The 24,189-nt window shown below is 36.5% G+C and overlaps 1 protein-coding gene across 3 annotated transcripts; it reads right to left on the bottom strand.

Annotated features, from left to right (window-relative positions):
• Positions 1-7,738: 7,738 nt before the first annotated feature.
• LOC127438943 (xaa-Pro aminopeptidase 1-like) lies at positions 7,739-21,233 on the bottom strand. Of its 3 annotated transcripts, none has more exons than XM_051694875.1 (20): positions 20,151-20,199; positions 19,567-19,691; positions 18,317-18,380; positions 17,949-18,053; positions 17,543-17,635; positions 17,141-17,284; positions 16,801-16,896; positions 15,237-15,318; positions 14,926-15,136; positions 14,356-14,445; positions 14,219-14,269; positions 14,060-14,118; positions 13,790-13,867; positions 13,006-13,077; positions 12,765-12,825; positions 12,470-12,539; positions 12,090-12,263; positions 11,226-11,302; positions 10,845-10,943; positions 7,739-8,902 (listed from the first exon to the last, which is right to left on the bottom strand). In XM_051694875.1, the coding sequence occupies exons 1-20, from the start codon at positions 20,158-20,160 to the stop codon at positions 8,783-8,785; spliced, it is 1,881 nt and encodes a 626-aa protein (XP_051550835.1). In that variant the 5' UTR covers positions 20,161-20,199; the 3' UTR covers positions 7,739-8,782. The 3 variants fall into 3 exon arrangements, with proteins under 3 accessions (XP_051550835.1, XP_051550837.1, XP_051550836.1); XM_051694877.1 differs by lacking the exon at positions 20,151-20,199 and adding an exon at positions 21,127-21,232 and having other exon boundaries at positions 7,740-8,902; XM_051694876.1 differs by lacking the exon at positions 20,151-20,199 and adding an exon at positions 21,120-21,233 and having other exon boundaries at positions 7,741-8,902.
• Between the last annotated feature and the right edge of the window lie 2,956 nt (positions 21,234-24,189).

Raw genomic sequence — 24,189 nt, 5'->3', positions numbered from 1 at the left:
ATATCAAGAACTGATATTTTCAATAGTTATTCCATTGCTTATTTCAAGAATTAGCATTTTATCCATTGAAAATGCAATGGTCGATATCTATAATTCATATTCTTCATGTTATTAAATATAAAACAATAGCCATTCAGAACTGTGTCTCTGCTGCACTCTTTTAATATAAATATATTATCATTTGACACATTTAGGATATAACTGATTGCCTGAGTGAGGAATTATAAAACATTCATACTTTCAGCAATGTTCCGTAACTTGCACCTCATAATATGGAATTCTGTTTCAACACTCACATCTAGTGGTTTGTATGTGCACTGTATGTTGAGTAAAAATGGACATCACCACCGTGAGTCCTACTGAGACCTCAAATTTGTTTAATATTCTGAATTTCAGTGACCATGCTGTACATTTGTGTGCATTTCTACAGTTTAAGATTAAATCATAGGGTGGCTTTTATCCCATGAACTGTCCTAAAATAGATTAACTACCAGAAAACATATTTAAATTGTATATATTATTGTAGGCAGGGAACATTACCACACAAGTATGCAGACACTGTAAATTATTATGATGCATGTGTGCCAGCTGGGGCTAAACAGCCTCAATATGTTGTCAGTGTCTTGGCATAAGTCCCACAGCCAAATTCACAGTGTTTGTCAAGTCAAGTCATTTTTATTTGTATAGCGCTTTTCACAACACACATCATTTCAAAACAGCTTTACAGAAGATCAGGCATTAACAGAAGATAAAACTGTAATATCTATTATGTCTTAGAGTCATCATTGTGTAGTTTGACAAAATATGATTGTAAATTGTGTATAAAAATAATTAAATAATATTTGTGTTTATAACCCCAGTGAGCAAGCCGAAGGCGACTGTGGCAAGGAACACAAAGCTCCATAAGATGCTGGTTAATGGAGAAAAATATCCTTGGGAGAAACCAGGCTCACTGTGGGACCAGTTCCCCTCTGGCTAACAGCATGAATATACAGGTGCATCTCAATAAATTAGAATGTCGTGGAAAAGTTCATTTATTTCAGTAATTCAACTCAAATTGTGAAACTCGTGTATTAAATAAATTCAATGCACACAGACTGAAGTAGTTTAAGTCTTTGGTTCTTTTAATTGTGATGATTTTGGCTCACATTTAACAAAAACCCACCAATTCACTATCTCAAAAAATTAGAATACATCATAAGACCAATAAAAAAAAAAATGTTTAGTGAATTGTTGGCCTTCTGGAAAGTATGTTCATTTACTGTATATGTACTCAATACTTGGTAGGGGCTCCTTTTGCTTTAATTACTGCCTCAATTCGGCGTGGCATGGAGGTGATCAGTTTGTGGCACTGCTGAGGTGGTATGGAAGCCCAGGTTTCTTTGACAGTGGCCCTCAGCTCATCTGCATTTTTTGGTCTCTTGTTTCTCATTTTCCTCTTGACAATACCCCATAGATTCTCTATGGGGTTCAGGTCTGGTGAGTTTGCTGGCCAGTCAAGCACACCAACACCATGGTCATTTAACCAACTTTTGGTGCTTTTGGCAGTGTGGGCAGGTGCCAAATCCTGCTGGAAAATGAAATCAGCATCTTTAAAAAGCTGGTCAGCAGAAGGAAGCATGAAGTGCTCCAAAATTTCTTGGTAAACGGGTGCAGTGACTTTGGTTTTCAAAAAACACAATGGACCAACACCAGCAGATGACATTGCACCCCAAATCATCATAGACTGTGGAAACTTAACACTGGACTTCAAGCAACTTGTGCTATGAGCTTCTCCACCCTTCCTCCAGACTCTAGGACCTTGGTTTCCAAATGAAATACAAAACTTGCTCTCATCTGAAAAAGAGGACTTTGGACCACTGGGCAACAGTCCAGTTCTTCTTCTCCTTAGCCCAGGTAAGACGCCTCTGACACTGTCTGTGGTTCAGGAGTGGCTTAACAAGAGGAATACAACAACTGTAGCCAAATTCCTTGACATGTCTGTGTGTGGTGGCTCTTGATGCCTCGACCCCAGCCTCAGTCCATTCCTTGTGAAGTTCACCCAAATTCTTGAATCAATTTTGCTTGACAATCCTCATAAGGCTGCGGTTCTCTCGGTTGGTTGTGCATCTTTTTCTTCCACACTTTTTCCTTCCACTCAACTTTCTGGTAACATGCTTGGATACAGCACTCTGTGAACAGCCAGCTTCTTTGGCAATGAATGTTTGTGGCTTACCCTCCTTGTGAAGGGTGTCAATGATTGTCTTCTGGACAACTGTCAGATCAGCAGTCTTCCCCATGATTGTGTAGCCTAGTGAACCAAACTGAGAGACCATTTTGAAGGCTCAGGAAAACTTTGAAGGTGTTTTGAGTTGATTAGCTGATTGGCATGTCACCATATTCTAATTTTTTGAGATAGTGAATTGGTGGGTTTTTGTTAAGTGTGAGCCAAAATCATCACAATTAAAAGAACCAAAGACTTAAACTACTTCAGTCTGTGTGCATTGAATTTATTTAATACACGAGTTTCACAATTTGAGTTGAATTACTGAAATAAATGAACTTTTCCACGACATTCTAATTTATTGAGATGCACCTGTATATGATAATATTTCTTGGTTCTAGTCAGCACTCTGGCAGCTGCATTTTGAACCAATTGAAGTTTATTTATTGATCTTGCTGGACATCCTCCCAGTAATGCATTACAATAATCTAATCTCGAGGTCATGAATGCATGAATTTGTTTTTCGGCATCAGCAATAGAAAGCATTTGTCGTAACTTAGCAATATTTCTGAGGTAGAAGAATGCTGTTCTACAAACTTTGGAAATTTGATTTTCAAAGGACAGATTGGTATCAAATATAACACCTAAGTTCTTCACTGTAGAAAATGACGTAAAAGTACATCCATTGAGAGTCAAATGATATTTTAGCGGCTTATTTTTAGAGGTTTTTGGTCCAATAATTAGTACCTCTGTTTTGTTGGAATTGAGTAGAAGGAAAGTTCTGGCCATCCAATCATTGATTTCATTGATACACTCTGGCAATTTGGAGAATTGTGACATTTTGTCGGGTTTAGAAGAAATATAAAGTTGGGTATCATCGGCATTACAGTGGAAACTTATTCCATGATTCCTGATAATATCTCCCAAGGGAAGCATATATAAGGAGAAAAGCAGAGGCCCTAAAACTGATCCCTGTGGCACTCCATGACTAACTTTTGTTTTATTTGACAATTCCTCATTTACACATACAAAGTGGTAGCGGTCTGAAAAATAGGACCTAAACCATGCTAATGCCTGTCCATAAAAACAACATAATTCTCAAGCCTTTCCAAGAGAATGACATGATCTATGGTGTCGAAGGCAGCACTAAGATCTAAAAGCACTAGAAGAGAAATGCAGCTGCGATCAGATGATAAGAGCAAGTTATTTGTAACTCTGATAAGTGTATACTCTGTACTGTGATGGGGCCTAAATCCTGACTGAAATTCTTCATATATACCATTTCTCTGTAGAAATAAACATAATTGGGATGACACTACCTTATCTAGTATTTTCGACATAAATGGGAGATTTGAAATCGGTCTATAATTAGCCAGTTCTCCAGGATCAAGCTGTGGCTTCTTAATAAACGGTTTGATAACTGCCATTTTAAGGTTTCTTGGGACATGTCCTAAGGATAGCGAGGAGTTAATAATATTAAGAAGAGGTTCAGATATTACAGGGCATACCTCTTTTAAGAGCTTAGTTGGCATTGGATCTAACATACATGTTGTGGCTTTTGATTTTTTTATAAGTTATGACAGCAAAGGTTTGAAGTTGCTTGTGAGGAAATTTATGAGACACTGTTTTCTGTGGTGCAGTGACAGTTGACTGCATAATTCCAATTTTATTTCTGATGATTTCTATTTTATCAGTAAAGAAATTCATGAAGTCATTACTACTGTGCTGCAACAGAATATCTGGTTCAGATGATGCTTTATTCTTAACCAATTTAGCCACAGTACTGAATAAACACCTAGAATTGTTGTGGTTATTTTCTATGAGTTTGCTATAATATGCTGACCTGGGCACTCCATTTTTGTGATCACTGTACCATGGTGCAGGGCTTTTTTCTTTAATCGAAGGGGGGCGACACTATCAAGAGTGCTAGAGAAGACTGTATTTATATTTTCTGTTATTTCATCAAATTCTTCTAGACTTTGGGGCTTACTGAGTATATAAGATAGATCTGCAAGATTATTAGTGAAGCTATCTTTAGTGGTTGAAAGAATTGTTCTTCCTGAACGATAGCGTGGTGTAGATTGAGTTACATTAGCTGATCGCAGCATACAAGAGACGAGGTAATGATCTGAGATGTCATCGCTTTATGGTACAATTTCTATAATATCAAGATCAACTCCATATGACAGAATTAAATCTAGCGTATGATTATGACGATGAGTTGGTCCTGTCACATTTTGTCTGACTTCAAGAGAGTTGAGAATATCAATAAATGCTAATCCCAATGTGTCATTTTCATTATCTATGTGAATGTTGAAATCACCAACAATTAAAGCTCTTTTCTACAGTAACTACTAGATCTGACAGAAAATTTGCAAATTCACCAAGGAAATCTGAGTACGGCCCAGGTGATCTACATACTGTAGCAAGGGCAAAAGACGACAGAGATTTTTATTTACATCTGATGGTGTAACATTAAGCATTATTAGTTCAAAAGATTTAAACTTATATCCTGTCCTCTGAGTAACACCAATAACATCACTTTAAATTGTAGAAACACCTCCTCCTTGACCCTTCAGATGAGGCTCATGTTTATAACAATAACCTGGGGGAATCAAACCCGATTCATTCAAACTAATATATTAATCCGGTTTAAACCAGGTTTCAGTTTGTATATTTTTATGTGGAATATCCTTGTGTATTCTGTTTATCCTAAATATAGAAGGACCATTAGAAACAGTCAATAATAGAATCCTTGAATATTCCAAAAAGAACTTTGAAGACAAATAAAAAAATACACGTGGTATCGTAAACACTGTGGGAAATGTGTTAGCATCATGGGATTATTCATGTTGGGAGCCAGAGTTAGTTGTGTAATACTGTTTTAATGTCCCAAATGAAATGAAGCATGAACATTTAATGAATGCACGCTTTGTGTTTATTTGTGTGGCCTGCAACAAGCCCTGTAAAAGAGATACAGCATATGTATTTTTATAAAACGATCAATCATTTCAATCAGTAATTTTATTCTGATCAAACACTTTCAGTTTTCCAAATTAATCGTGTGCTATGGACTCTTTGAATAAGGCACAAAAGCTTTCACTGTTTTGCTTTGGGTTTCTGTGACTCTGCCTGGGTCTTTATGGACCACAAACTGTCCAAGCTGAATGAAGTTAGGGGGCCACTGGGGTAATGATGTAGGAGAGTTTCCATGGTAACCCGTCCACTGTTGTCACATGGTTTCATACTAATGAATATTCTCACACCGTCTTTCTAGGCAGAAGAGTTTGTTGGTCATTTTTGGCCCATGCAATTGGCAACATGAGTTTAACTGGGATTGAAAACTGGACGGCCTTACTGGACCCCGATACTAGAGAAACTCTCTACGGTGAGTAACCATGTTTGAAACGCTTGTTTTCAAAGAAAGATCTCAGAGAAGCTGGACAAACATGCTTAAGTCTGCATAGATGTGTTTTAACCCTAAATGTGGGTCCCACCTTATGATTTTTTTAAAGAATGGTTAGGGTTCAATATACCTTAATTTCTTTCAACAGAATGTATGATATGCTAAAATAATTTAGTCTCTAAATTTGTAAAAACCCACAAAAATTATGTTCACAGTAATGAACTTATAAACAAAAAAACACCATTGACATAAGTCATTACACTGGAGTAAACGTTAAAATACACAGTTTCAAAAGTTTAGCCACAACATTATACACGTTAAATTGAGACTAGTGTGATAGAATTGCTTTCTAATATTGTCTATGCAAAATCATGGACAATCTTTCAACTCCTGTCATGACCATGTAAAGCTGGTAAACTAACTTTCGCATGATATGCAATATGAGAACCAGAAAGAGGTTTAACGTAACCAGTGCTGGGTGTAACCTGATTGCAAAATAATTCATTATTGTTACTAGACGGCTCTCTTGAATACTCTATTCTGATCAATGGCGGCATCTAGTGGTCTGATATTTCTTAGTAACAACCGCATATCCACGTATCAGACCACTCATCCGGGTATTGTGAGCCATCTTTTGTACTTCTCTGATCACTGTGCATTCTGTACAAGTAAGAGAATAAAATAATTTAAATTCAAATCAATGTTTCATGTGCATTTATTCATTTATTTGGCAAGAATTCTTGTAATAAGCTGATAATGAGCAGCCATACGTTCATTGAAGCTACACTATGTAACTTTTGGCCCTCTAGTGGTTGAAGCATAGAACTGCAAGCTACTTGCGTAGGAACACTGTCTTGGTAGTTACGTCAGTCAGGCTTTGGGTCTTCTCTTCTGTGCGGATGAATCGGATGGTTTGAGAAGTACCGGTGTGAAAAGGGCCATATTAACGCACTGGCTTACCAGAGGGGTGACGGGTGGTATGGAGTTTACCTGTTCACCTATTTATTTCTTCTCACATAATTTTAAAACACTACCAGAACTCAGATGCAAACTGGAGGTGGATTTCAGCTGTTCAGCTATGTATTTCTTCTCACATAATTACCAAATTTAAACACAAATCAATATTTTTTCCATGTATTTATTTATTTGTTTAGTAGCCATGTAATAAGTGGGATAATGTACAATCAGCCGATTGTTATCGCAAAATAACCCCCTTTGGGATGATATAAGATCAGCCTGTTGGGCTTTATTTTGCAATAACAACTGGCTGACTGTACATTATCCCTTAATAATCTAATTTCTTTTTAAGTCAAAAGTAGTGTAACACATTACATTTTAGATTACAGTTACTAACTTTCAATTAAGTTAATTACTTTTAAGTACATTACTTGGTTCTGCATTTCTAAAATAGTATTATTTATGTAAAATAAAAACATGAATTTTGTTTATATATGCATCTCTTTGCATTTTTGTGACAGCTGAAGGGTGTACACCCCTTATAAGTCATTGGTAGGGAGAAACGTGTGGTGCAGAGTTAAGATTTGCATGCAACAATGAACAAGGGGGAAATATAGACATTTTCAATGATTAAGCAAAAAAACAAACTTTTCTGTGAAAAATATTTAAGTAATGTAATTAGTATTTAGTCATGTGATTCCTTTTTTTTTTTTTTTACAAGTAATCAGTGAAGTAATCTGAATACATTTTTATAGAAGTAATTTGTACTGGGTTACTTTTCGAGTAACTTACCCAACACTGGACGTGACTATCTGTAAAATATTGTTTGCACAAACTCCACACACAGGAATTACATCGATAATGCTAAGTCAATCCATGCATTTCTGTATCCAGGACCCTTTATTGTGTTATACTGTACTTTGTATTCTGATCTCAAGTTTAATAATGATTCTGTCCACATGAACTGTTACTTTTCTCACTTTGTCCACACACAGAAGTCAAGGTGTTCAATATCACCCTTTCATCAGTGGCTCTGTGCATTCTGACCATAACAGGAATCATCACCTGTATCTCGTACCACAGTCACAGGTAAGAAAGCAGGCAAATACAGTAGTTCCCAAAAGTTTGTTAGGGTTTAATTATAATCAATAGATATACAAAATTCTAAATTAAGACAAAGTATTTGGACACTTTCTAGTTGTCAAACGTTAGTGGAACATGTCTATAGTTAATGTGATGGACTACACCTGTGGTTCCTCTGCTAGGACACCTGTGTGAACTTGAGGGAAACTGACTACAACCACAAAAAAAAAGGCATTGGTTAAAAGTAATTGCAAAAAGTTAAATTAGTTCAGGGAAAATGTCTAGAATCATTTGTTTGCAGAAGGCACTTTGTTTGATATTTATCATACATACAAATTTATAGCTGTCTCTATTAGTAGACAAAGTTTTTATCAAATTTAGGTAGCCCTTTCTGTTCCATAAGAATTGAATGGCAGTTTTTCAGCTTGCTTCAAAAACATCAGAGCTCCTTTGTAGATCTTAAACTGTATCTAATAGCCATCTAATTATCCGTTTCATTGTATCACAGGAAGCGTAAGCGGGCACGTATCTATGAGAGCGCCATGGCCTGTGAGGTAGTCGAGGAGCTGGTGGGTGTTACTTGTGTAAGGAAAACCATTGGCTTTCGTAACCCACTCGCCTTGTTCAGGAGACAAAAGGGACCGAAGGACAACTCACGGATCTATTACATTTACAGCAACCCTCTACCTCTGGGACACAAGGAGGACAACACCCCCCCTCACACACTGTCGACACACACTCCACTAACACTGCAGGACTACGCCAATGACCCCAAGAGTGGCATCACCCTGGACCCGCCCATTTTTTATATGCAGCTCTAGCGTTTCCTGGAAACACATTGGGTTCCATGGAAGAAAGAAATCATATGAGATTAAATAATGACCACATTTTCACCATATTTCTTTACATTTGTGGATGTCAGCAGAAGACAACAAAACTCAGCATTTTTTACCACTCAGTTTAATTACATCATAAAACAGCTGGTGAGAGCGTGCTTTACAAAAGAAGCAGAAAGTGAAATGTATCCTGTTGAAAAGCAGATAGAGAGTAGGACTGAGAGAAAATGACTGGGAAATCACTTGCGATCATTTCAAAGGTGACTGGTTAAAACAAAAAGTCAGTAAACAACAGTTTCAGACAATCGGCTGAGTTTCCCGGATCAGCCAATCCAGACCGTCCTTCCTGCCCTGTCGCTCTAGCTCCACCCCAACTATTTCCAGGCATTTCCTGTGGTAGTCATTCACCCAAACACGCTGCATAATGACAAATATGTATTATTACACCAGTACATTATTCTTTAGCTTAAAAGAAATATGTAATCAGATATCACAAATAGAACTGTTTGGCCATGATGTCAATTTGTAGGCCAACTCTCGAGAATTTCCAATGTGCTTTTAGATTGACAGGTTTCAATTGATGAGCTAAATAAGGTTTCATTAACCTTACTTGAAGAGGCTGCTCTTTTGTTCTACAACATAAATTACACACAGTCATACCTTTTAAAACAAGTTGCTACATAAGAACTACATGTGAGTTTATGTACTTAACGTATCGGACGACCATTGGGGTCCTTATTTTGGAACTAGGGCTGTCAATAACTTTCTAATATAATTATATGTTATACTGGTTTATTAAATGAATTAATCGCATATAAATATTGGTTGAAAATGGACTCCAAATTCTATATATTTCAATCAAATATAACATTTTGTTGCATGGCATTTCACTGGTTTTCAGGCTCTCTAACCATAAATTATGTGTTTTGAGGATGCTGAGTCAAGTAAAATGTAGTTTAAAACTTTAAAAAAAAAAAATGTGTTTCAAGACCCCCTGCATTCTGCTGTGCCCCGTCTGCTGTCTTTTTGAACAGCTGTCAGTTTGTTGTTTTTATAGCTTTCTGTACAGCTGGAGTTGCGCTGACTGCCCCCTGCTAACTGCAACTCGAAAAAACATGAAGTTGGTACTTCAAGCTTGAATTGCTATGTTGGTAGGTAAATTTCTTCTGGAATTTACATACAGTCCAGGGACATGATTAACCCTTGTGCACTGTTTGGTTACTTTTGACCTAAATCGATTTTGTTTCTTTAAAAAAAATTGTATACTTCGTCTTTGTGGCTCGAGACTTGGTTACTTTTCCAACATTTGCCATCTGAACACAAAAAAAACCCCAATTTGGACTGGATTTGATGAGTTTAGGCCATGTGACAAAAAAAGTGACACTTGTTTAGTTTGTGGTCAAATTTGACCGACCTTAGGAGATGAATGGGTGACACTATAAAAGAGAGCAATTTTGGGGGGGAATTTGTCAAATATGTCAATAATTCAGCCACAATGCAGATCACACACACAAATGAATGGGTGAGACCGAAACACATTCACAATGAGATTAGTGGATCTCTACAGCCATCTACTCGTTATTTTTGTCATGACATGATTTTCAAGTCAATTTTCTTTTTTGCACCAGATGGCAGCAATGTGCTCCCAATACCTGACACATTCTCAAATTTTCTTCACATTTCAGCATATAGAAATGTACTTTTTAACTGTAGTAAAATAAACATAACATAAACTAGCTTATTTGCATATGCAAATCAATGGTAGATACATTTACCATTCACCATAGATCTAAATAGCATAAAATTACAGCCAAAATGCTAGTTAGTATTATTCCATTTCTTTCATAAACATATTACACGTTTGAGTGTACAAGTCACAAGTGTGAGTCTAAAACGAACACAAGGCTTAATTGTGTAAAAAAAAAATGTACGTGTAATTTTTCATATAATTAATTGCACTGAATTCATATATTAAATCAACAGCCTTAGCAGCAACCGCAGTTTTTAAAGCCTGCAGTGCTTTCAAAATTAATGCTTGAGGTATGACTGTGTAGCTGGAGTTGTAGAACAAAAACAGGAAAGCGTTTTCAAGTAATGTTAACCATAGACCTAATTTTACTCGTAGTTCAAAAATTTAGATTTTAAAAACCCACTGGAAATTCCCGAGGAAATACAAACTGAGCAGCTCTTTTATCATGTGATAGTAGCTCAACTTTATTCATTTTAAGAACAAGACACATTTTGTAAAGTTTTTAAAGTAGCTGTTATTGTGAGATATGTTTGTACTGTAAATAAACATCTAAAACATGAACATGTTGGAGAGATTTTTTACACCGTTAAATGTGTAGTCTGCACTGACCTCTTTCTGTGTGAGCAAATCTGTGTTGATCATTTTCAGCTGAATGGGGACGAGGGTGAGGGGTTCAAATGTGAGACTGCCTCTGTTCCTGTAGTTATACTGAAAGAAGGCAAAGAGCCAAAATGTTAAACTTTAGACTTGAAATATTTTCAACTTATGTTTCGCTGGCTGATATGACAGTGTATTCTTGGACTCTTCTGAAATCTATCACAAGGATACAGCATCACACAAAATGATTTTAAACAAATTTGTCTAAAATGAAGTCTTAAGTTGAAAAGCTTTTTAAGGGGAAAAATTACATATTTCACCTTTAATTATTATTCAAGCATTTTCTAGGTATAAGAATAAATAGATTGTTGTGTGGATTGATGCAGTAGTTACTTTAGTTTTTGCGGGAACGACTAGGACAACGTTTTCTATCCGAATACCAAATGATCCATCCTCATAGTGTCCAGGCTCTGAAAAAAAAAAAAAAAAAAACACGACTCAAATGCACCTCCAATATATCATACCAACTAGAGGTTGACCGATGGTGGATTTTGCAGATACCATTAACTAAGGTGGTGGGAAAGGCCGATAACCGATTAATCGGCCGATGGTTTTTTTAAATGATTTATAGAATTTTTTGTTTTTGGCACCATTCTGAGTAAATTCTAGAGACTGTTGTGCGTGAAAATCCCAGGAGATCAGCAGTTACAGAAATACTCAAACCAGCCCATCTGGCACCAACAATCATGCCACACTCCAAATCACTGAGATCACATTTTGTCCCCATTCCGATGGTTGATGTGAACATTAACTGAAGCTCCTGACCCGTATCTGAATGATTTTATGCACTGCACTGCTGCCACACAATTAGCTGATTAGATAATCGTATGGATGATTGTTGGGGCCAGATGGGCTGATTTGAGTATTTCTGCAACTGCTGATCTCCTGGGATTTTCACGCACAACAGTTTCCAGAATTTACTCAGAATGGTGCCAAAAACCAAAAACATCCAGTGAGCGGATGGAAATGCCTTGTTGATGAGAGAGATCAACAGAGAATGGCCAGACTGGTTCAAACTGACAAAGTCTACAGTAACTCAGATAACCACTCTGCACATTTGTGGTGAGAAGAATATAATCTCAGAACGCTATACTGAGATGCGGGTTGGTGCTGTTTTGGCGGCACGAGGGGGACCTACACAATATTAGGCAGACGGTTTCAATGTTGTGGCTGATCGGTGTATGTGTGTTTCTGTACCATCACTGACAATCATTCCAGCCTCCAGCGGTTCGTCTGCAAATGTTTTGTAGCTGATGCCACACGGACCCTCGTGCACATTAAGAAAGCATCCTACACCATGACCGGTACCGTGAAGATAGTCCAACCCAGAATCCCAGAGAGCCGCACGTGCAAAAGAGTCCAGCAGGTGACCTGTGCACAAAACAAACGTTGAGACAAAATGTTTCACATAACCTTCCTCTACACAGCATTTCAGAGCAACAATATGGAGACTTGGGGGAAAATGATATAGGGTATGAACAAATTCGTCCCATTTAAAGAAAAGAAAAAAAAAGTAGTTTAGAGTTGCCCTTAAGATGTTGTTATTTATTTGCTGTTTCTTGTTATTGAGGACATACCTTTGGTTCCATTGGGAAACACTGCAGCACTGACAGCGATGTGTCCCTTCAGGACATATGTAAAGCATTCCTGTTGAGATCAAAATGAGGAGGACAGAACCATAAGCTAATGGGTGGGATGACACTTTCCAGACTGCACAGTGTGTATTTACAAAGAAAGTGAGAATACAAGTGGATTTCAACTACTCCCTGTTTTTCTGAAGGGGAGAGCTTGATCCTTAATCAAAATGAAGCAAAACAGTCGTTTGAATGAAAATTACGTATTTCGAAATGGGGCAAAGTAAAGACTATTTACCTTCTCGTAGTCAGAGGGAGTCCCAAAGTGCACTGTACGGGTCACATCTGTGGTGCCATCTCTGGATACCAAAGACACAGATCGAATCTATTATTTTATTTGTAGTAAATAACATCAGTGTAGAGCAGGAATGTGTCTGTGAAGATTCTTAAGGTAAACGTCACAAATGTAGTCTTCTGTTAAATATGATTTTTTTCACATTTTCTCAGCGCTAAATGTGCTGCAGTGTTTGTGTGCTTACATGTACTGAGCCCCAGAGTCGATCAGATAAACTTCATTAAGAGAAAGAGTCCTGTTGGTTTCTGGGAGAGGTCTATCAGACAGCACAGAGAGAGATAAATATAGCATAAAAAAGTATAAAGGAAATAGTTTGGCAGAAATTCAATACAGCATGTATTGTTTTTTTGTTTTTATTTAAATGGTCATAATTATGGCAAGACTTGTGTGATGTCAAAAATACAGTTATGTATGTAATTTATATGTAAACCAATAGCATCTTCTTTGCACTAAAGAAAGTACTGTTAAAAAATTACCAAAGAATGCTATTTGCACCCTTAATTAAATACTAACATACAGTATATAGGCATCACTGCAGTGTTATTGTGTTTATTTACATTCCTAAGACACTCTACACCAACCCCTACCCCTAAACCTAACCCTAAATATCCCTTATGAAAATTAACCATGCTTTCATTACAGTAACCATAGTAATCATATATTTACAGCATATTACTGTAGTAACACCATGGTTAATTGCGATAAATTCTTTGAATGAAATCAACCTTTATTTTAATTTCTATTTATTATCATAAGTAATACTAGGGGAAATACGAGTAATGGAGACAGGAAACAGGATGAGGAAAAGTGGAAAAAGGCGGATTTGAACCCGGGTCATCCGCGCACAAAAAAAGCACATCACCTTTTGTTACACCCCACACCACAGCAGCAACACTAATGGTGCTGTTTGTCTTTAATTTCTGTGCTTGCACCAGACTAGTGCAAAAAGTCTCTCCGTTGAATTATACCTGTAATGTATGATGGCCCCATTTGGTCCCACACTAGAGATGGTTGGAAAACTAAGCCCAACAAAGTCTTTCTGTTGACTAGGAAGAAAAAAAAAGGATGATAACTCAAAGTAAACACTCTTTCTGCCCGACTGTCTGTATTTCCACAGATCACAAGCAGGTGGTGCTACAATCTACTACAAGACGCAATAGTACCAAAAAAGACAGCAAGAAATACAAATTATAAATAACTGTTTATAACTACTGACTTATGAAGCAGGTGCGACTCACCTTCTTAATTCTTCTGCTTTATCTGCCACCGATATCTCAGTGACTGTGCCTTTGTAAATCTATAAAATGACAAATATTAGCTCCTAGGAATATAAATGAAACTATTTCTCAAAAAAAATAAAAAAATAAAAACAGAAGCAGAGGATGATTTCTAAATACCTCTTTCTCCAACCAGGCAAACAGTTCACACAGTGCCACAGCATCTTTGATCTGTAAGGAAAGTATTGTGATAAATAAAGCAAAAAAGTATTTAAAGTTTTCTGGAATATCTCTGGGATTATCCCATGTGGACTTACATGTGCCATCTTCATGCCCTGAATCTCTGTGGGGTTCTTGACGGCCTTAGCCAGACATAAGGGTGTGTAAGGGATTGCAGATCTGTGGGCCTGGACAATGACCATATACAATGAATATGATTAATGTGCAGTTTTTAATATAAAAAAGGAGACACCACTTTACATAAAAAGTAGCATTGTGAGACTTTCTAAGGTATTGAGCACAGCAGACTGATCCACAGAAGACATGAAACAGCATTCGCAGCACATTTAATGTCTATAATGCAACATATTTCTGAGTAAAACAAAATATTAAGCAGGATAATGTAGGGTGGGACTTGATTTTAACCATAGTGATTGGATTGCATTAAGTAGGCTATGATATTACTGGTTGATATTACTGTTCCCCGCCCACATGGTCTTTCATCATCACCAAAGTAAAGTTGTTTCAGCGGCGGAGAAAGTTATTACATTTTGTGCAAGTATCTAAATATAAGTAAATCTAAAAATCTTTTATACATAAATTAGCATGTTGAATTCATTTGAAAGTGCTTTTGGGTCAGTTTGAATTCAGTCTCCATCTTGACTCACCTTGGGTATGACTTGTGTGAGAGCACAGCTGGCCTTGTCACAGATCCACATCTTCTCTTTGGGTGCCAGCGCTGCACAAACTGCCTGGAGCTCTGTGTACACAGACTCGTATGGAAAACACTGTATGGTCAGCTCCGGCTTGCTCGGCCTGTCCAGTTCCAAATGCTCCCGGACAGCGGGGTCCAACAAACGCTTACTGTCCACAAACAGTCTACAAACACACAGACCATAGGGCAACTCTGAGCACGGGTGGTCATCAAACATCTAGCAGAATGCTCTGTATAGAGAAAGATTAATGAATACTGTTTTACTTTATGCTGCTCATGCCGATGATGGCGTAGGCGAAAAACACAGGGTTGTACTCAATATCTGAACCACGCAGGTTAAAAAGCCCTAGAGAGAAAGATCATTTTTATGTTTTAAATATCAACAAATACAGCTTAACTTCTTCAGTTAGGTTAATTATAATTACAGACCACCCAATAGACCATCAGACAAACAGAATTTATTTCTGTTTATGTGTCCAATAACCGATAACAGAACCGATTATGAATTATTGTTTTATTGCAGCTTTGACAAAATAATCAGAATAATTAAAAAAATATATTAAAAAACATAGTATACACTGAATATTTTACTACTATTATAACTACTACTACTATTATTATTATTAATAGGTCTGAAAATCGATTTAAATGTTTAATGTTGATTAATCGAATTAATCACAATTAATCACATATAAAAATACTTGAAGAGAAGTGTCCCCAAATAACAATAATTTAATATACAGTACTGTGCAAAAGTCTTAGGCACATAAGATGTTTCACAAAAGCATTTGTCTTAAGATGGTTATTTATATCTTCAGCTTTAGTGTGTCAATAGGAAATATAAATGTTAGACTCCCAAACATTACTTTTGCAAATAGAAAAGATTAGAATAGAAGAACAGGGAGCCCTGCAACAGATGTCATGGCCCCCACAGAGACCCCCTACTGAATATTGAGTCAGCCTGAGATTACATAAAGAGACAGAAGCAATTGAGACAGCCTAAATAAATAGAAGAACTGTGGTGAATTCTCCAAGAAGCTTGAACATCCTATCTGCCAACAACCAAGAAAAACTGTGTCCAGGTGTACCTAGGAGAATTGGTGCTGTTTTAAAGGCAAAGGTGGTCACACCGAATATTTATTTAGCTTTTTTCTGTTTACTGGACTTTGTATGATGTTAATTGCTAAATGAAAACTATTTATGTCATTATTTTTGAAGACATCCACATTATGCACCAGTTTCACAAGTGCCTAAAACTTTTGCATAGTACTGTATAATGATTAAATAATTATAAATAATCATATTTAAATAATTATAAATATAATCAACAGTGGCGTAATAGTGTTGTTAGGTGCAATTCTTTAAAAACCCACAATTTATTTTCAGTAGGCCCAATATTAAAGAACCAATAACCGATTCAGTATAAAGTGTGAATATCGGTAAAAAAAGATATCAGTCAAACTGATTAACAGTCCATTTCTAGGTATAGTTACGATACCCTAGTCCTCACGAACACCTCATTGGCATTTTTAAATTCAATTAAGACATTATTTGGTCTATTTATCAACCTTGTTTACTAGTCAAATTTCACAAGTTGGTTTTAAGAGACTTTACAATATTTGTAAAAAATCTTTTACAAAACATGGCTAAATGAGGGTACACACGCACATACACAGGGCATGTCCCTAAAGCAGTCAAAGTCAATAATTATCAACATCAAGACAAGCCAATCCGCTACAAGATCTCTTTAACTGGGGTTAACAAAGCAGTGAAAAGGGAACAGGGGCTGGGTCTTGATCTGACCACTGTGCTGTATACCGATACGTACATGCAATCTCATCAAGGGCTGTGACCACAAACCAGAAAATCTTCCTTTCTGCCATTTTTCCTCTCAAAGCCAGAATTTTATCTTGCCAAGTGAGACCTAGACAGAAAACAATATGCTGGGCTGTTTGAAATATCTCTGTGAACAAATATATCCAAGCAGACTGTCGACTAGTTTATTTGATCAGTAAATAATGCAAGATTCAATGTAAAACCCCAATATCAGTGGCCCAATTCACAAATAACCACAGTTATTGTTTTCTATTAAATATCAATCTCTTTATTATTATCTTAAAGACAGTATTTAAGGGGCTTTTGTTTCAAATCAGTTCAGATGTGCTGACCGGTATATTTGAGTCCCAGGGTAATAAGTTTGGTACTGGGTCTGTGTGGTCGATCCTCCCAGATGGCATCAATCAGGTTGTCCTGCACCGCAACCAAAGAGTGACCTGCACTTCTCAGAGCTTTGGACATGCTCTTCCACTGATCTGAAACACACAAGCTTTTTTGTTATTGTTATAGTTAACAACGGACTAGTATGAATTATAATATTTTACAATGTATTTATTTGTTTTGTTTATAAATTAAACAGGTCTGTCATTCAATTAAACGTTTAGTTTTGATTAATCACAAATTAAAAGTATTAAAAATCTTTAACCGAATGCATTAACACATTAATTTTGACAGCCCTAATTTTATATAGTTATTATCATTGTATCTAATAGCTTTATTGTTCTATTCCTGACCAGCAGCAATGATCCAAGGATCAACTCCCACTTTAGAGTTTTCTGGGAGAACACTAATGAGCCAGTCTTCCTGGGATGGCGTTTCTTTCAGTCCTGAAAATGAACAATACATGATGTCATAATTACTACAGTTCAGTTTAACAAGATTCACAGCGCTGCAGTTTATACTTAAGTAATGATGCATATGCAAAGTCTATATCAAGCCCAAAGAGATGATAAGGAATGAGGTTCAATGCAAAATTAAACTTGAGATTCCAAAGAACATTTCGGAAAATTCTAAAAATCAGCAACTTGGCCAGAGGGCTTTTGTCTTGAAGTGCTCTTAATTTTATAACACAGCAATGTGATAACAAATATGATGACCTAGCAAACACATGTCAAAATATGATATTAACATTAACTGCACCCATTTTCATCAGAGTCCAGTTATTGTCCATCTGTTGGCTGGCCTGCAGGAAGTACCTCCCATCTGTCCATAAAGCTGCATGCTGCTCTGTGACAATAGCAGTACCTACAAAGCAAAAACACACACATTAATTCAGTCTGTCACTATAACCTACAACATAAATCATAACTACTGTACGCATGCAAATGGATTGCTTTGAAAGCATTCAATCGATTATGACAAGTGGTCTTTCATTTCAAATCAGTAGATTTTAAATCTGGGATTATATTGTATTAAATATGTAGGCTGTGATCTATGCCTTTTCAGTACATTCAAGGGAACATTACAAAATATCCCATTTTTGTGTCTAAATGAAAATCGGCACACACCTGCAGAGCCGTTGAATCCACAGATGAATTCACGGCGGCAGTCACAGGGTGCGATATATTCACTCTGCAGGATGGAAAGAGAAAAAGAGGTAAAATAAAGAGTGAGATCAGGTCTGTCAGCAATCAGTCCTAATTACTGCTAATTTAACCACACAGCAGAATGAGGGAAAACACTCATCAGAGTGCCTAGGAGGACACACATATCCTTGTAATCAAAGGAGATTTCATAATCACAGAGAAAATGCACCCATCACTCACAAAAATAGAAATGAAATGAAATAGGTCTTGCACATAAAGACACACACATACACAACTACACTGTAAATGCAGAAATAAAATTATGTAACATTGTTCAAAGTTCAATGGTGTTCATGTTGTAAAGTGTAAGAGAAGTCTATCTGCAAGTTTCCCAAGATTGTCTGTTGAGCACAAGTTACATATGTTTGTAAAGCACAGGCAGTGTGATTATAAAACAAATAGACTATTATTTATAAAGCACAAGTTGTGTGTTTATTAAGAATATGCTGTAAATTAATAATATAATGTACTGTATATTTATAATATAGGCTAGATTTTTTCAGAGAACAAGCTATAGGTTTATACAGGCTGGATGTTTTTAAAGCACAGGCCGTATGTTTATAAAGCACAAGCTGTATGTTTATTCATCACAGGCTGTATGTTCATAAAGCACAGGCTGTATATTTATAAAGAACAGGCTGTATATTTATAAAGAACAGGCTGTATGTTTATAAAGAACAGGCTGTATGTTTATAAAGCACAGACTGTATGTTTATACATCACAGTATGTTTATAAATCATAGGCTGTATGTTTATATAGCACAGGCTGTATATTTATAAAGCACAGTTTATAAAACACAGGCTGTATGTTTATTCATCACAGGCTGTCTGTTTATACATCACAAGCTGGAAGTTTAAACAGACACAGACTGTATGTTTATAAAGCACAGGCTGTATGTTTATAAAAGCACAGACTGTATGTTTATAAAAGCACAAACTGCATGTTTATACATCACAGTATGTTTACAAATCACAGGCTGTATGTTTATATAGCACAGGCTGCATGTTTATTAAGCCCTGGCTGTATGTTTATAAAGAACAGGTTTTATGTTTGCTAAGCATGGGTTGTATGTTTACAGAGCAGAGTTTGTATGTTTGCAAATGTGGTTGGTTTGCAAATGTGTAAGTGCATTCAAATTGTTTGCAAAGGTTTAAGTGTTTTCACATGTTACCTGATGTGCATCTCCGGATGGGATGATGTAAGCCTGGATGGGCTCTGTGATGTACTTGCTGTTCCTCATGACCTGCCGGAGCTGCCTAAGCAACTCTACTGTGATCTTTGGGGACATAGCAGTGTCTGTCAAGAGAGACAGAGAAAATGGTATAATGTACAGTTAGTAGCTTACTTTAGTACACAATACCAATTATTATTATTTAGCACACTTCGTAATGCACAGCAATTAGTCATTACTTATCAATGGAATGCCTGAAAAACAAGTGCCACTGAAATCTTTGTCAGTGTACATTGAGAAAAACTTAAGACATAACCTTACTTCAGTAGTGCAATCTGCAGATATACCAATGTGTTATCCAGAGGACAGTCAATATTCAATGTTTAATTCTACTTTTAAGAACCTTTCACTTTCAGACCAACTTAACTCTATTTAAGATTCAGCCAACTGATACCTCAGTGTTTAAAATAAAATTTTGACAGATATGTTTATATCATAAACGAAACCCACTTGTGGATCCTATTAACACTTCTTTCTGGCGTGCATATAAGTGAGAAAATATCACAAAAACATTTTGGAATTACCTGTAGCCATTCTCTCTCTCTCTCTGTCTCTCTCTCTCTGAACCTGAGATTTTACTGGTAACGTGGAGCTCAAAGTTGGTTAGATATGAGATTATTAACCGTTATCTTGCACTCAGGTGCCCGACTGTGACCATCCCATAGTTAAAGATTTACTGACTAGACTATATTACTTTATGACAGGCTCTTTCTATTATGATTTTGCTCAAACGTCTTGTTCATTGATCACACATTTACTTCATGTAAATTTAAGAGTTTTATTAATTTATTTTACAATGGATCTTCTCTAACATGTACCATTGTAACTATATTGACAGTTTCTGCCAAAGTATCATAACTGTAAGATTGAAACAACTTATAGTATTAACCATCACTCAAAAAATAAATACAATAAATAAACAAACCACAAATAAATGTTAGAAGAAAAAAAAATTCACTTTCAAAATCTATATATTTTCATTCATTCAAAAATGAACCTTTGTTGTCAAACGTTCCAACTGTTACATCAGCCAATCGCGTCAAAGAACTTCTCATATCGAAATCTGATTGGTTAAACGAGCTGCACAGTACAACTATATAAACAATCTATCTCTAAACAGTCAATAACAAGCGATTAATCGAGACAGACCCGCAACATTCAACAGCGTATCTATTAATAGATTATACTTTTAAAAACTACACCCAGAAAAGACTTAATTTCTGAATGAAAGATGCTTTTCAATACATAAGTAGTGTTACTCAGTTAAAATATTAGGCTTTATAAAAAAACGTTTATATTCACAAATAGCATTACTTATTGCCTATCGAAGAAAAGAGAGTGTATTATCCGTCTCGCGCTGATGACAGACAGTAAAACGCGCATGTTATGCAAGCAACTACAATAACATTCGTACTAGCCTCGCGCTGCACAATCTACTCGTATTTTCCGAGCATGGAGCACATATAGTGAAAGACTAACATCAAACAACTCACCTGTTACCTTAAAGAAGCGAGTCCTGAATTGTAAACTACTGATAAAACTGTTGTTCCTTGTGTTTACTGTGCAAAGGAGGCTGCCATTACACTGATGACACACACGGTCACGTGACAGACTGTCTCTTCTAATCACATGTTGCGATTGAGACTTGCCATCTGTTGGGATAGACAGCAGTCGATAAGACATGTATTTGTTATGTGTACAGACCTAATACAAACTTAGTAAATTAATGTAACTTAAGTATTTCATCTTGACACTCAAGCCCACATAAAACAGCACAAATGTGAATTTAAAAGGAAAGTTCACCCAAAATGAAATTCTGTCATCATTTACTCACTTCCCCTGTCATGTTATCATCATGTTAAGCATTTCAAAGAACAATAAAAATTAGTCCAAAAAAGTTTTTGTTTGGTTATATAGAAGTGGCAGTATGATGTGACAGTTTGTAGATAAAATAAAATATAATTGATTTAAAAAAATAATAATTTTTTTTTGCATGAACTGAGAGTTGTTTTATTAGTTGCCATTGCTACCCATTTCCTTTTATTTTTGTATATGTATTGTGATACCAAGTCTGAGGCTTATTCAACTTTTTCTCCAAAATGTGCAAAATGTTATTACCATCACACATCATTACCATTACACACAACATAAAAAATCCACACCATTACACATTATACCAAAAACCTGGTTGAGGTTGATCAAGGCCATGATCAGGTCCTTATTTAAAAAAAAAAAACAATAGTTTGAAGAAGTTTCATTAGTGGTCAAAAGTGCTCCTGATAGAAGAATCACCAATAAATATACTACATACTAAATGACTGGTATGAAACTCCTTGAACTTGTAATATGTTAGCCAATCAGCTCACTAACATGTGATGTGTTAAGCCAATTGGCTCACATGGTGTAAGCTGATATGTCCTTTGACATGTTATGGGGTAGCCAATCAACTCATGAATTCTCTCTTTGTGTGCAACCTTTAAATTGCTCAGTGTTGCAGACATGCTGGTTTAGGGTAATTGCAATAAATATAAGAGATCATTATTTTTATTTTTTACTGATATAAACAGATCTAAACATCTGACACCGCTGTAACTGGAATTGGAATATACATCCCAGAATTAAAAATTCACATCAACAGGGGATTGTCAAAAAAGAAAAATCAGTTTAGATGGTTGCATTACTTGTAAGCCTTCAATATGTGAGATGTTAAACCAGATAGGAAAACCATTTGTTCAGACACACTATTAGCTCTCAATAGCCTTTGCTCTCTCCAGTCAGGTAGAGAGGACATATTGGTGGATATTTACATGGTATTACAATCACTTGAAAACATGAGAATCGATGTAAGTTTTTTTTTTTTTTTTTTTTTTTGTACCTGCACATATTGGAATAGAGGGTAATGAGGTTGCGGATAAGAGGTTGGCAAATAAGGTACTAAAGGCTAATATAATAGAGGTGTCGTTAGGTAGGGGAGAAATCAAATCAATAATTAAAAATACAATATTAAATGAGGGGCAAAGGGAATGTAAGTTAGGAAGACATTACTAAAATGTTCAACCAACAATACGGGAGAGCAAATACAATATAGGATGGAATAGAAGGGAGGAGGTGATATTGTCTAGAGCAATGGTTCCCAACCCTGTTCCTGGATGCCCCCCAACACTGCATATTTTGTATATCTCCGTTTTCTGACACACCCAATTTTTGGTCTTGGAGTCTCCACTAACGAGCTGATGAGTTGAATCAAGTGTGTTTTATTTGGGATATATACAAAATATGTAGTGTCACGTGACCGTGTCATCAGTGTAATGGCAGCATCCTTTGCACAGTAAACACAAGGAACAACAGTTCAACTGTCTCAACCTCGGGACTCCTATCTTGAAGTCACCAGAACCGGCTGGATCCAGCTCCATTCCTGCTTCGTGTTGGACTCCACTGCTACGTGTCGCTGTGTGATGATGACTAATAGCAGCCGGTGCCAGCCAAACATCACTTCAGTCTATTACGATGGACTTCAGAGGATGAACTGATGCCAACTCCAACCATAAGACATGGGATACTTCATATGCCATTGCCTGAACCTTGGACTTCACCGAAATGACCTGCCGGTTGAACTGCGATGCAACTCATTGATCTCTGCCTGCATCACCTCGGTCTAATGATGGACTACACTCTTAAAATGGAATATATAGACTATCAATAAATTGCCGACAAAACCCTTCATCAGCCAACTAAGAAAGGACAATGCATCTATATGAACTTCTGCAGTTAATACAGGATGAACTTCAAAGACATTAGTCATTAATCTCACAGTTCATACAAAATCTTTGTTTAAACACTGACCCTTAACACTTACTTAGTTTAATCATTTTAAACCATGACTTACACTGCACATAAATAACTAATATTGGCATTATAGTCATGCTGTTAGCCAGAGGGGAACTGGCCCCCACAGTGAGCCTGTTTTTTCCCAAGGTTATTTTTCTCCATTAACCAACATCTTATGGAGTTTTGTGTTCCTTGCCACAGTCGCCTTCGGCTTGCTCACTGGGGTTATAAATACAATTATTATTGAATTACTTATTTTTAAACACAATTCACAATCATATTTTATCAAACTACACAATGATGATTCTGGGAGTACGTTTGCGTGACAATGATGTACTGGAAACGGAAAGGTTTTTCCTTTGCGTTTTTGAAAAGTTTCGCGTACAGACACAACATTGTCAAAACGATCCCTGTTCACACGGATCACGGTTCACACCATCGAAAATGACTAAAAATGCTGTATTATGCATGCAAGGCCAGTAGTTGGCGATGTCACTTTGTAAAGAAACACTACGCGCCTGCGCACATTAGCATTCTTCCACAGAGCGGTGAACACAAACAATGAAGATGGCTAAAGCATCGAGCAATTTTTTCTGGATGGACGATGAGGTTACTTTATTACTACAAGTCTTGAGCAGCGCAAACACAGTCTTGTAGTCCGCCATTGTAGTTTTGAATGTCTCGCATGTTGTTTTGAAGTACTCGCGCGCATGCCTATAGACTGAACACATAATA

Source organism: Myxocyprinus asiaticus, chromosome 50 (genome assembly GCF_019703515.2).
Source record: "Myxocyprinus asiaticus isolate MX2 ecotype Aquarium Trade chromosome 50, UBuf_Myxa_2, whole genome shotgun sequence".
Classification (NCBI taxonomy): Eukaryota; Metazoa; Chordata; class Actinopteri; order Cypriniformes; family Catostomidae; genus Myxocyprinus; species Myxocyprinus asiaticus.
Note: the sequence above shows the minus strand (reverse complement) of the source record. Positions and strands in the feature narration are given on the sequence as shown.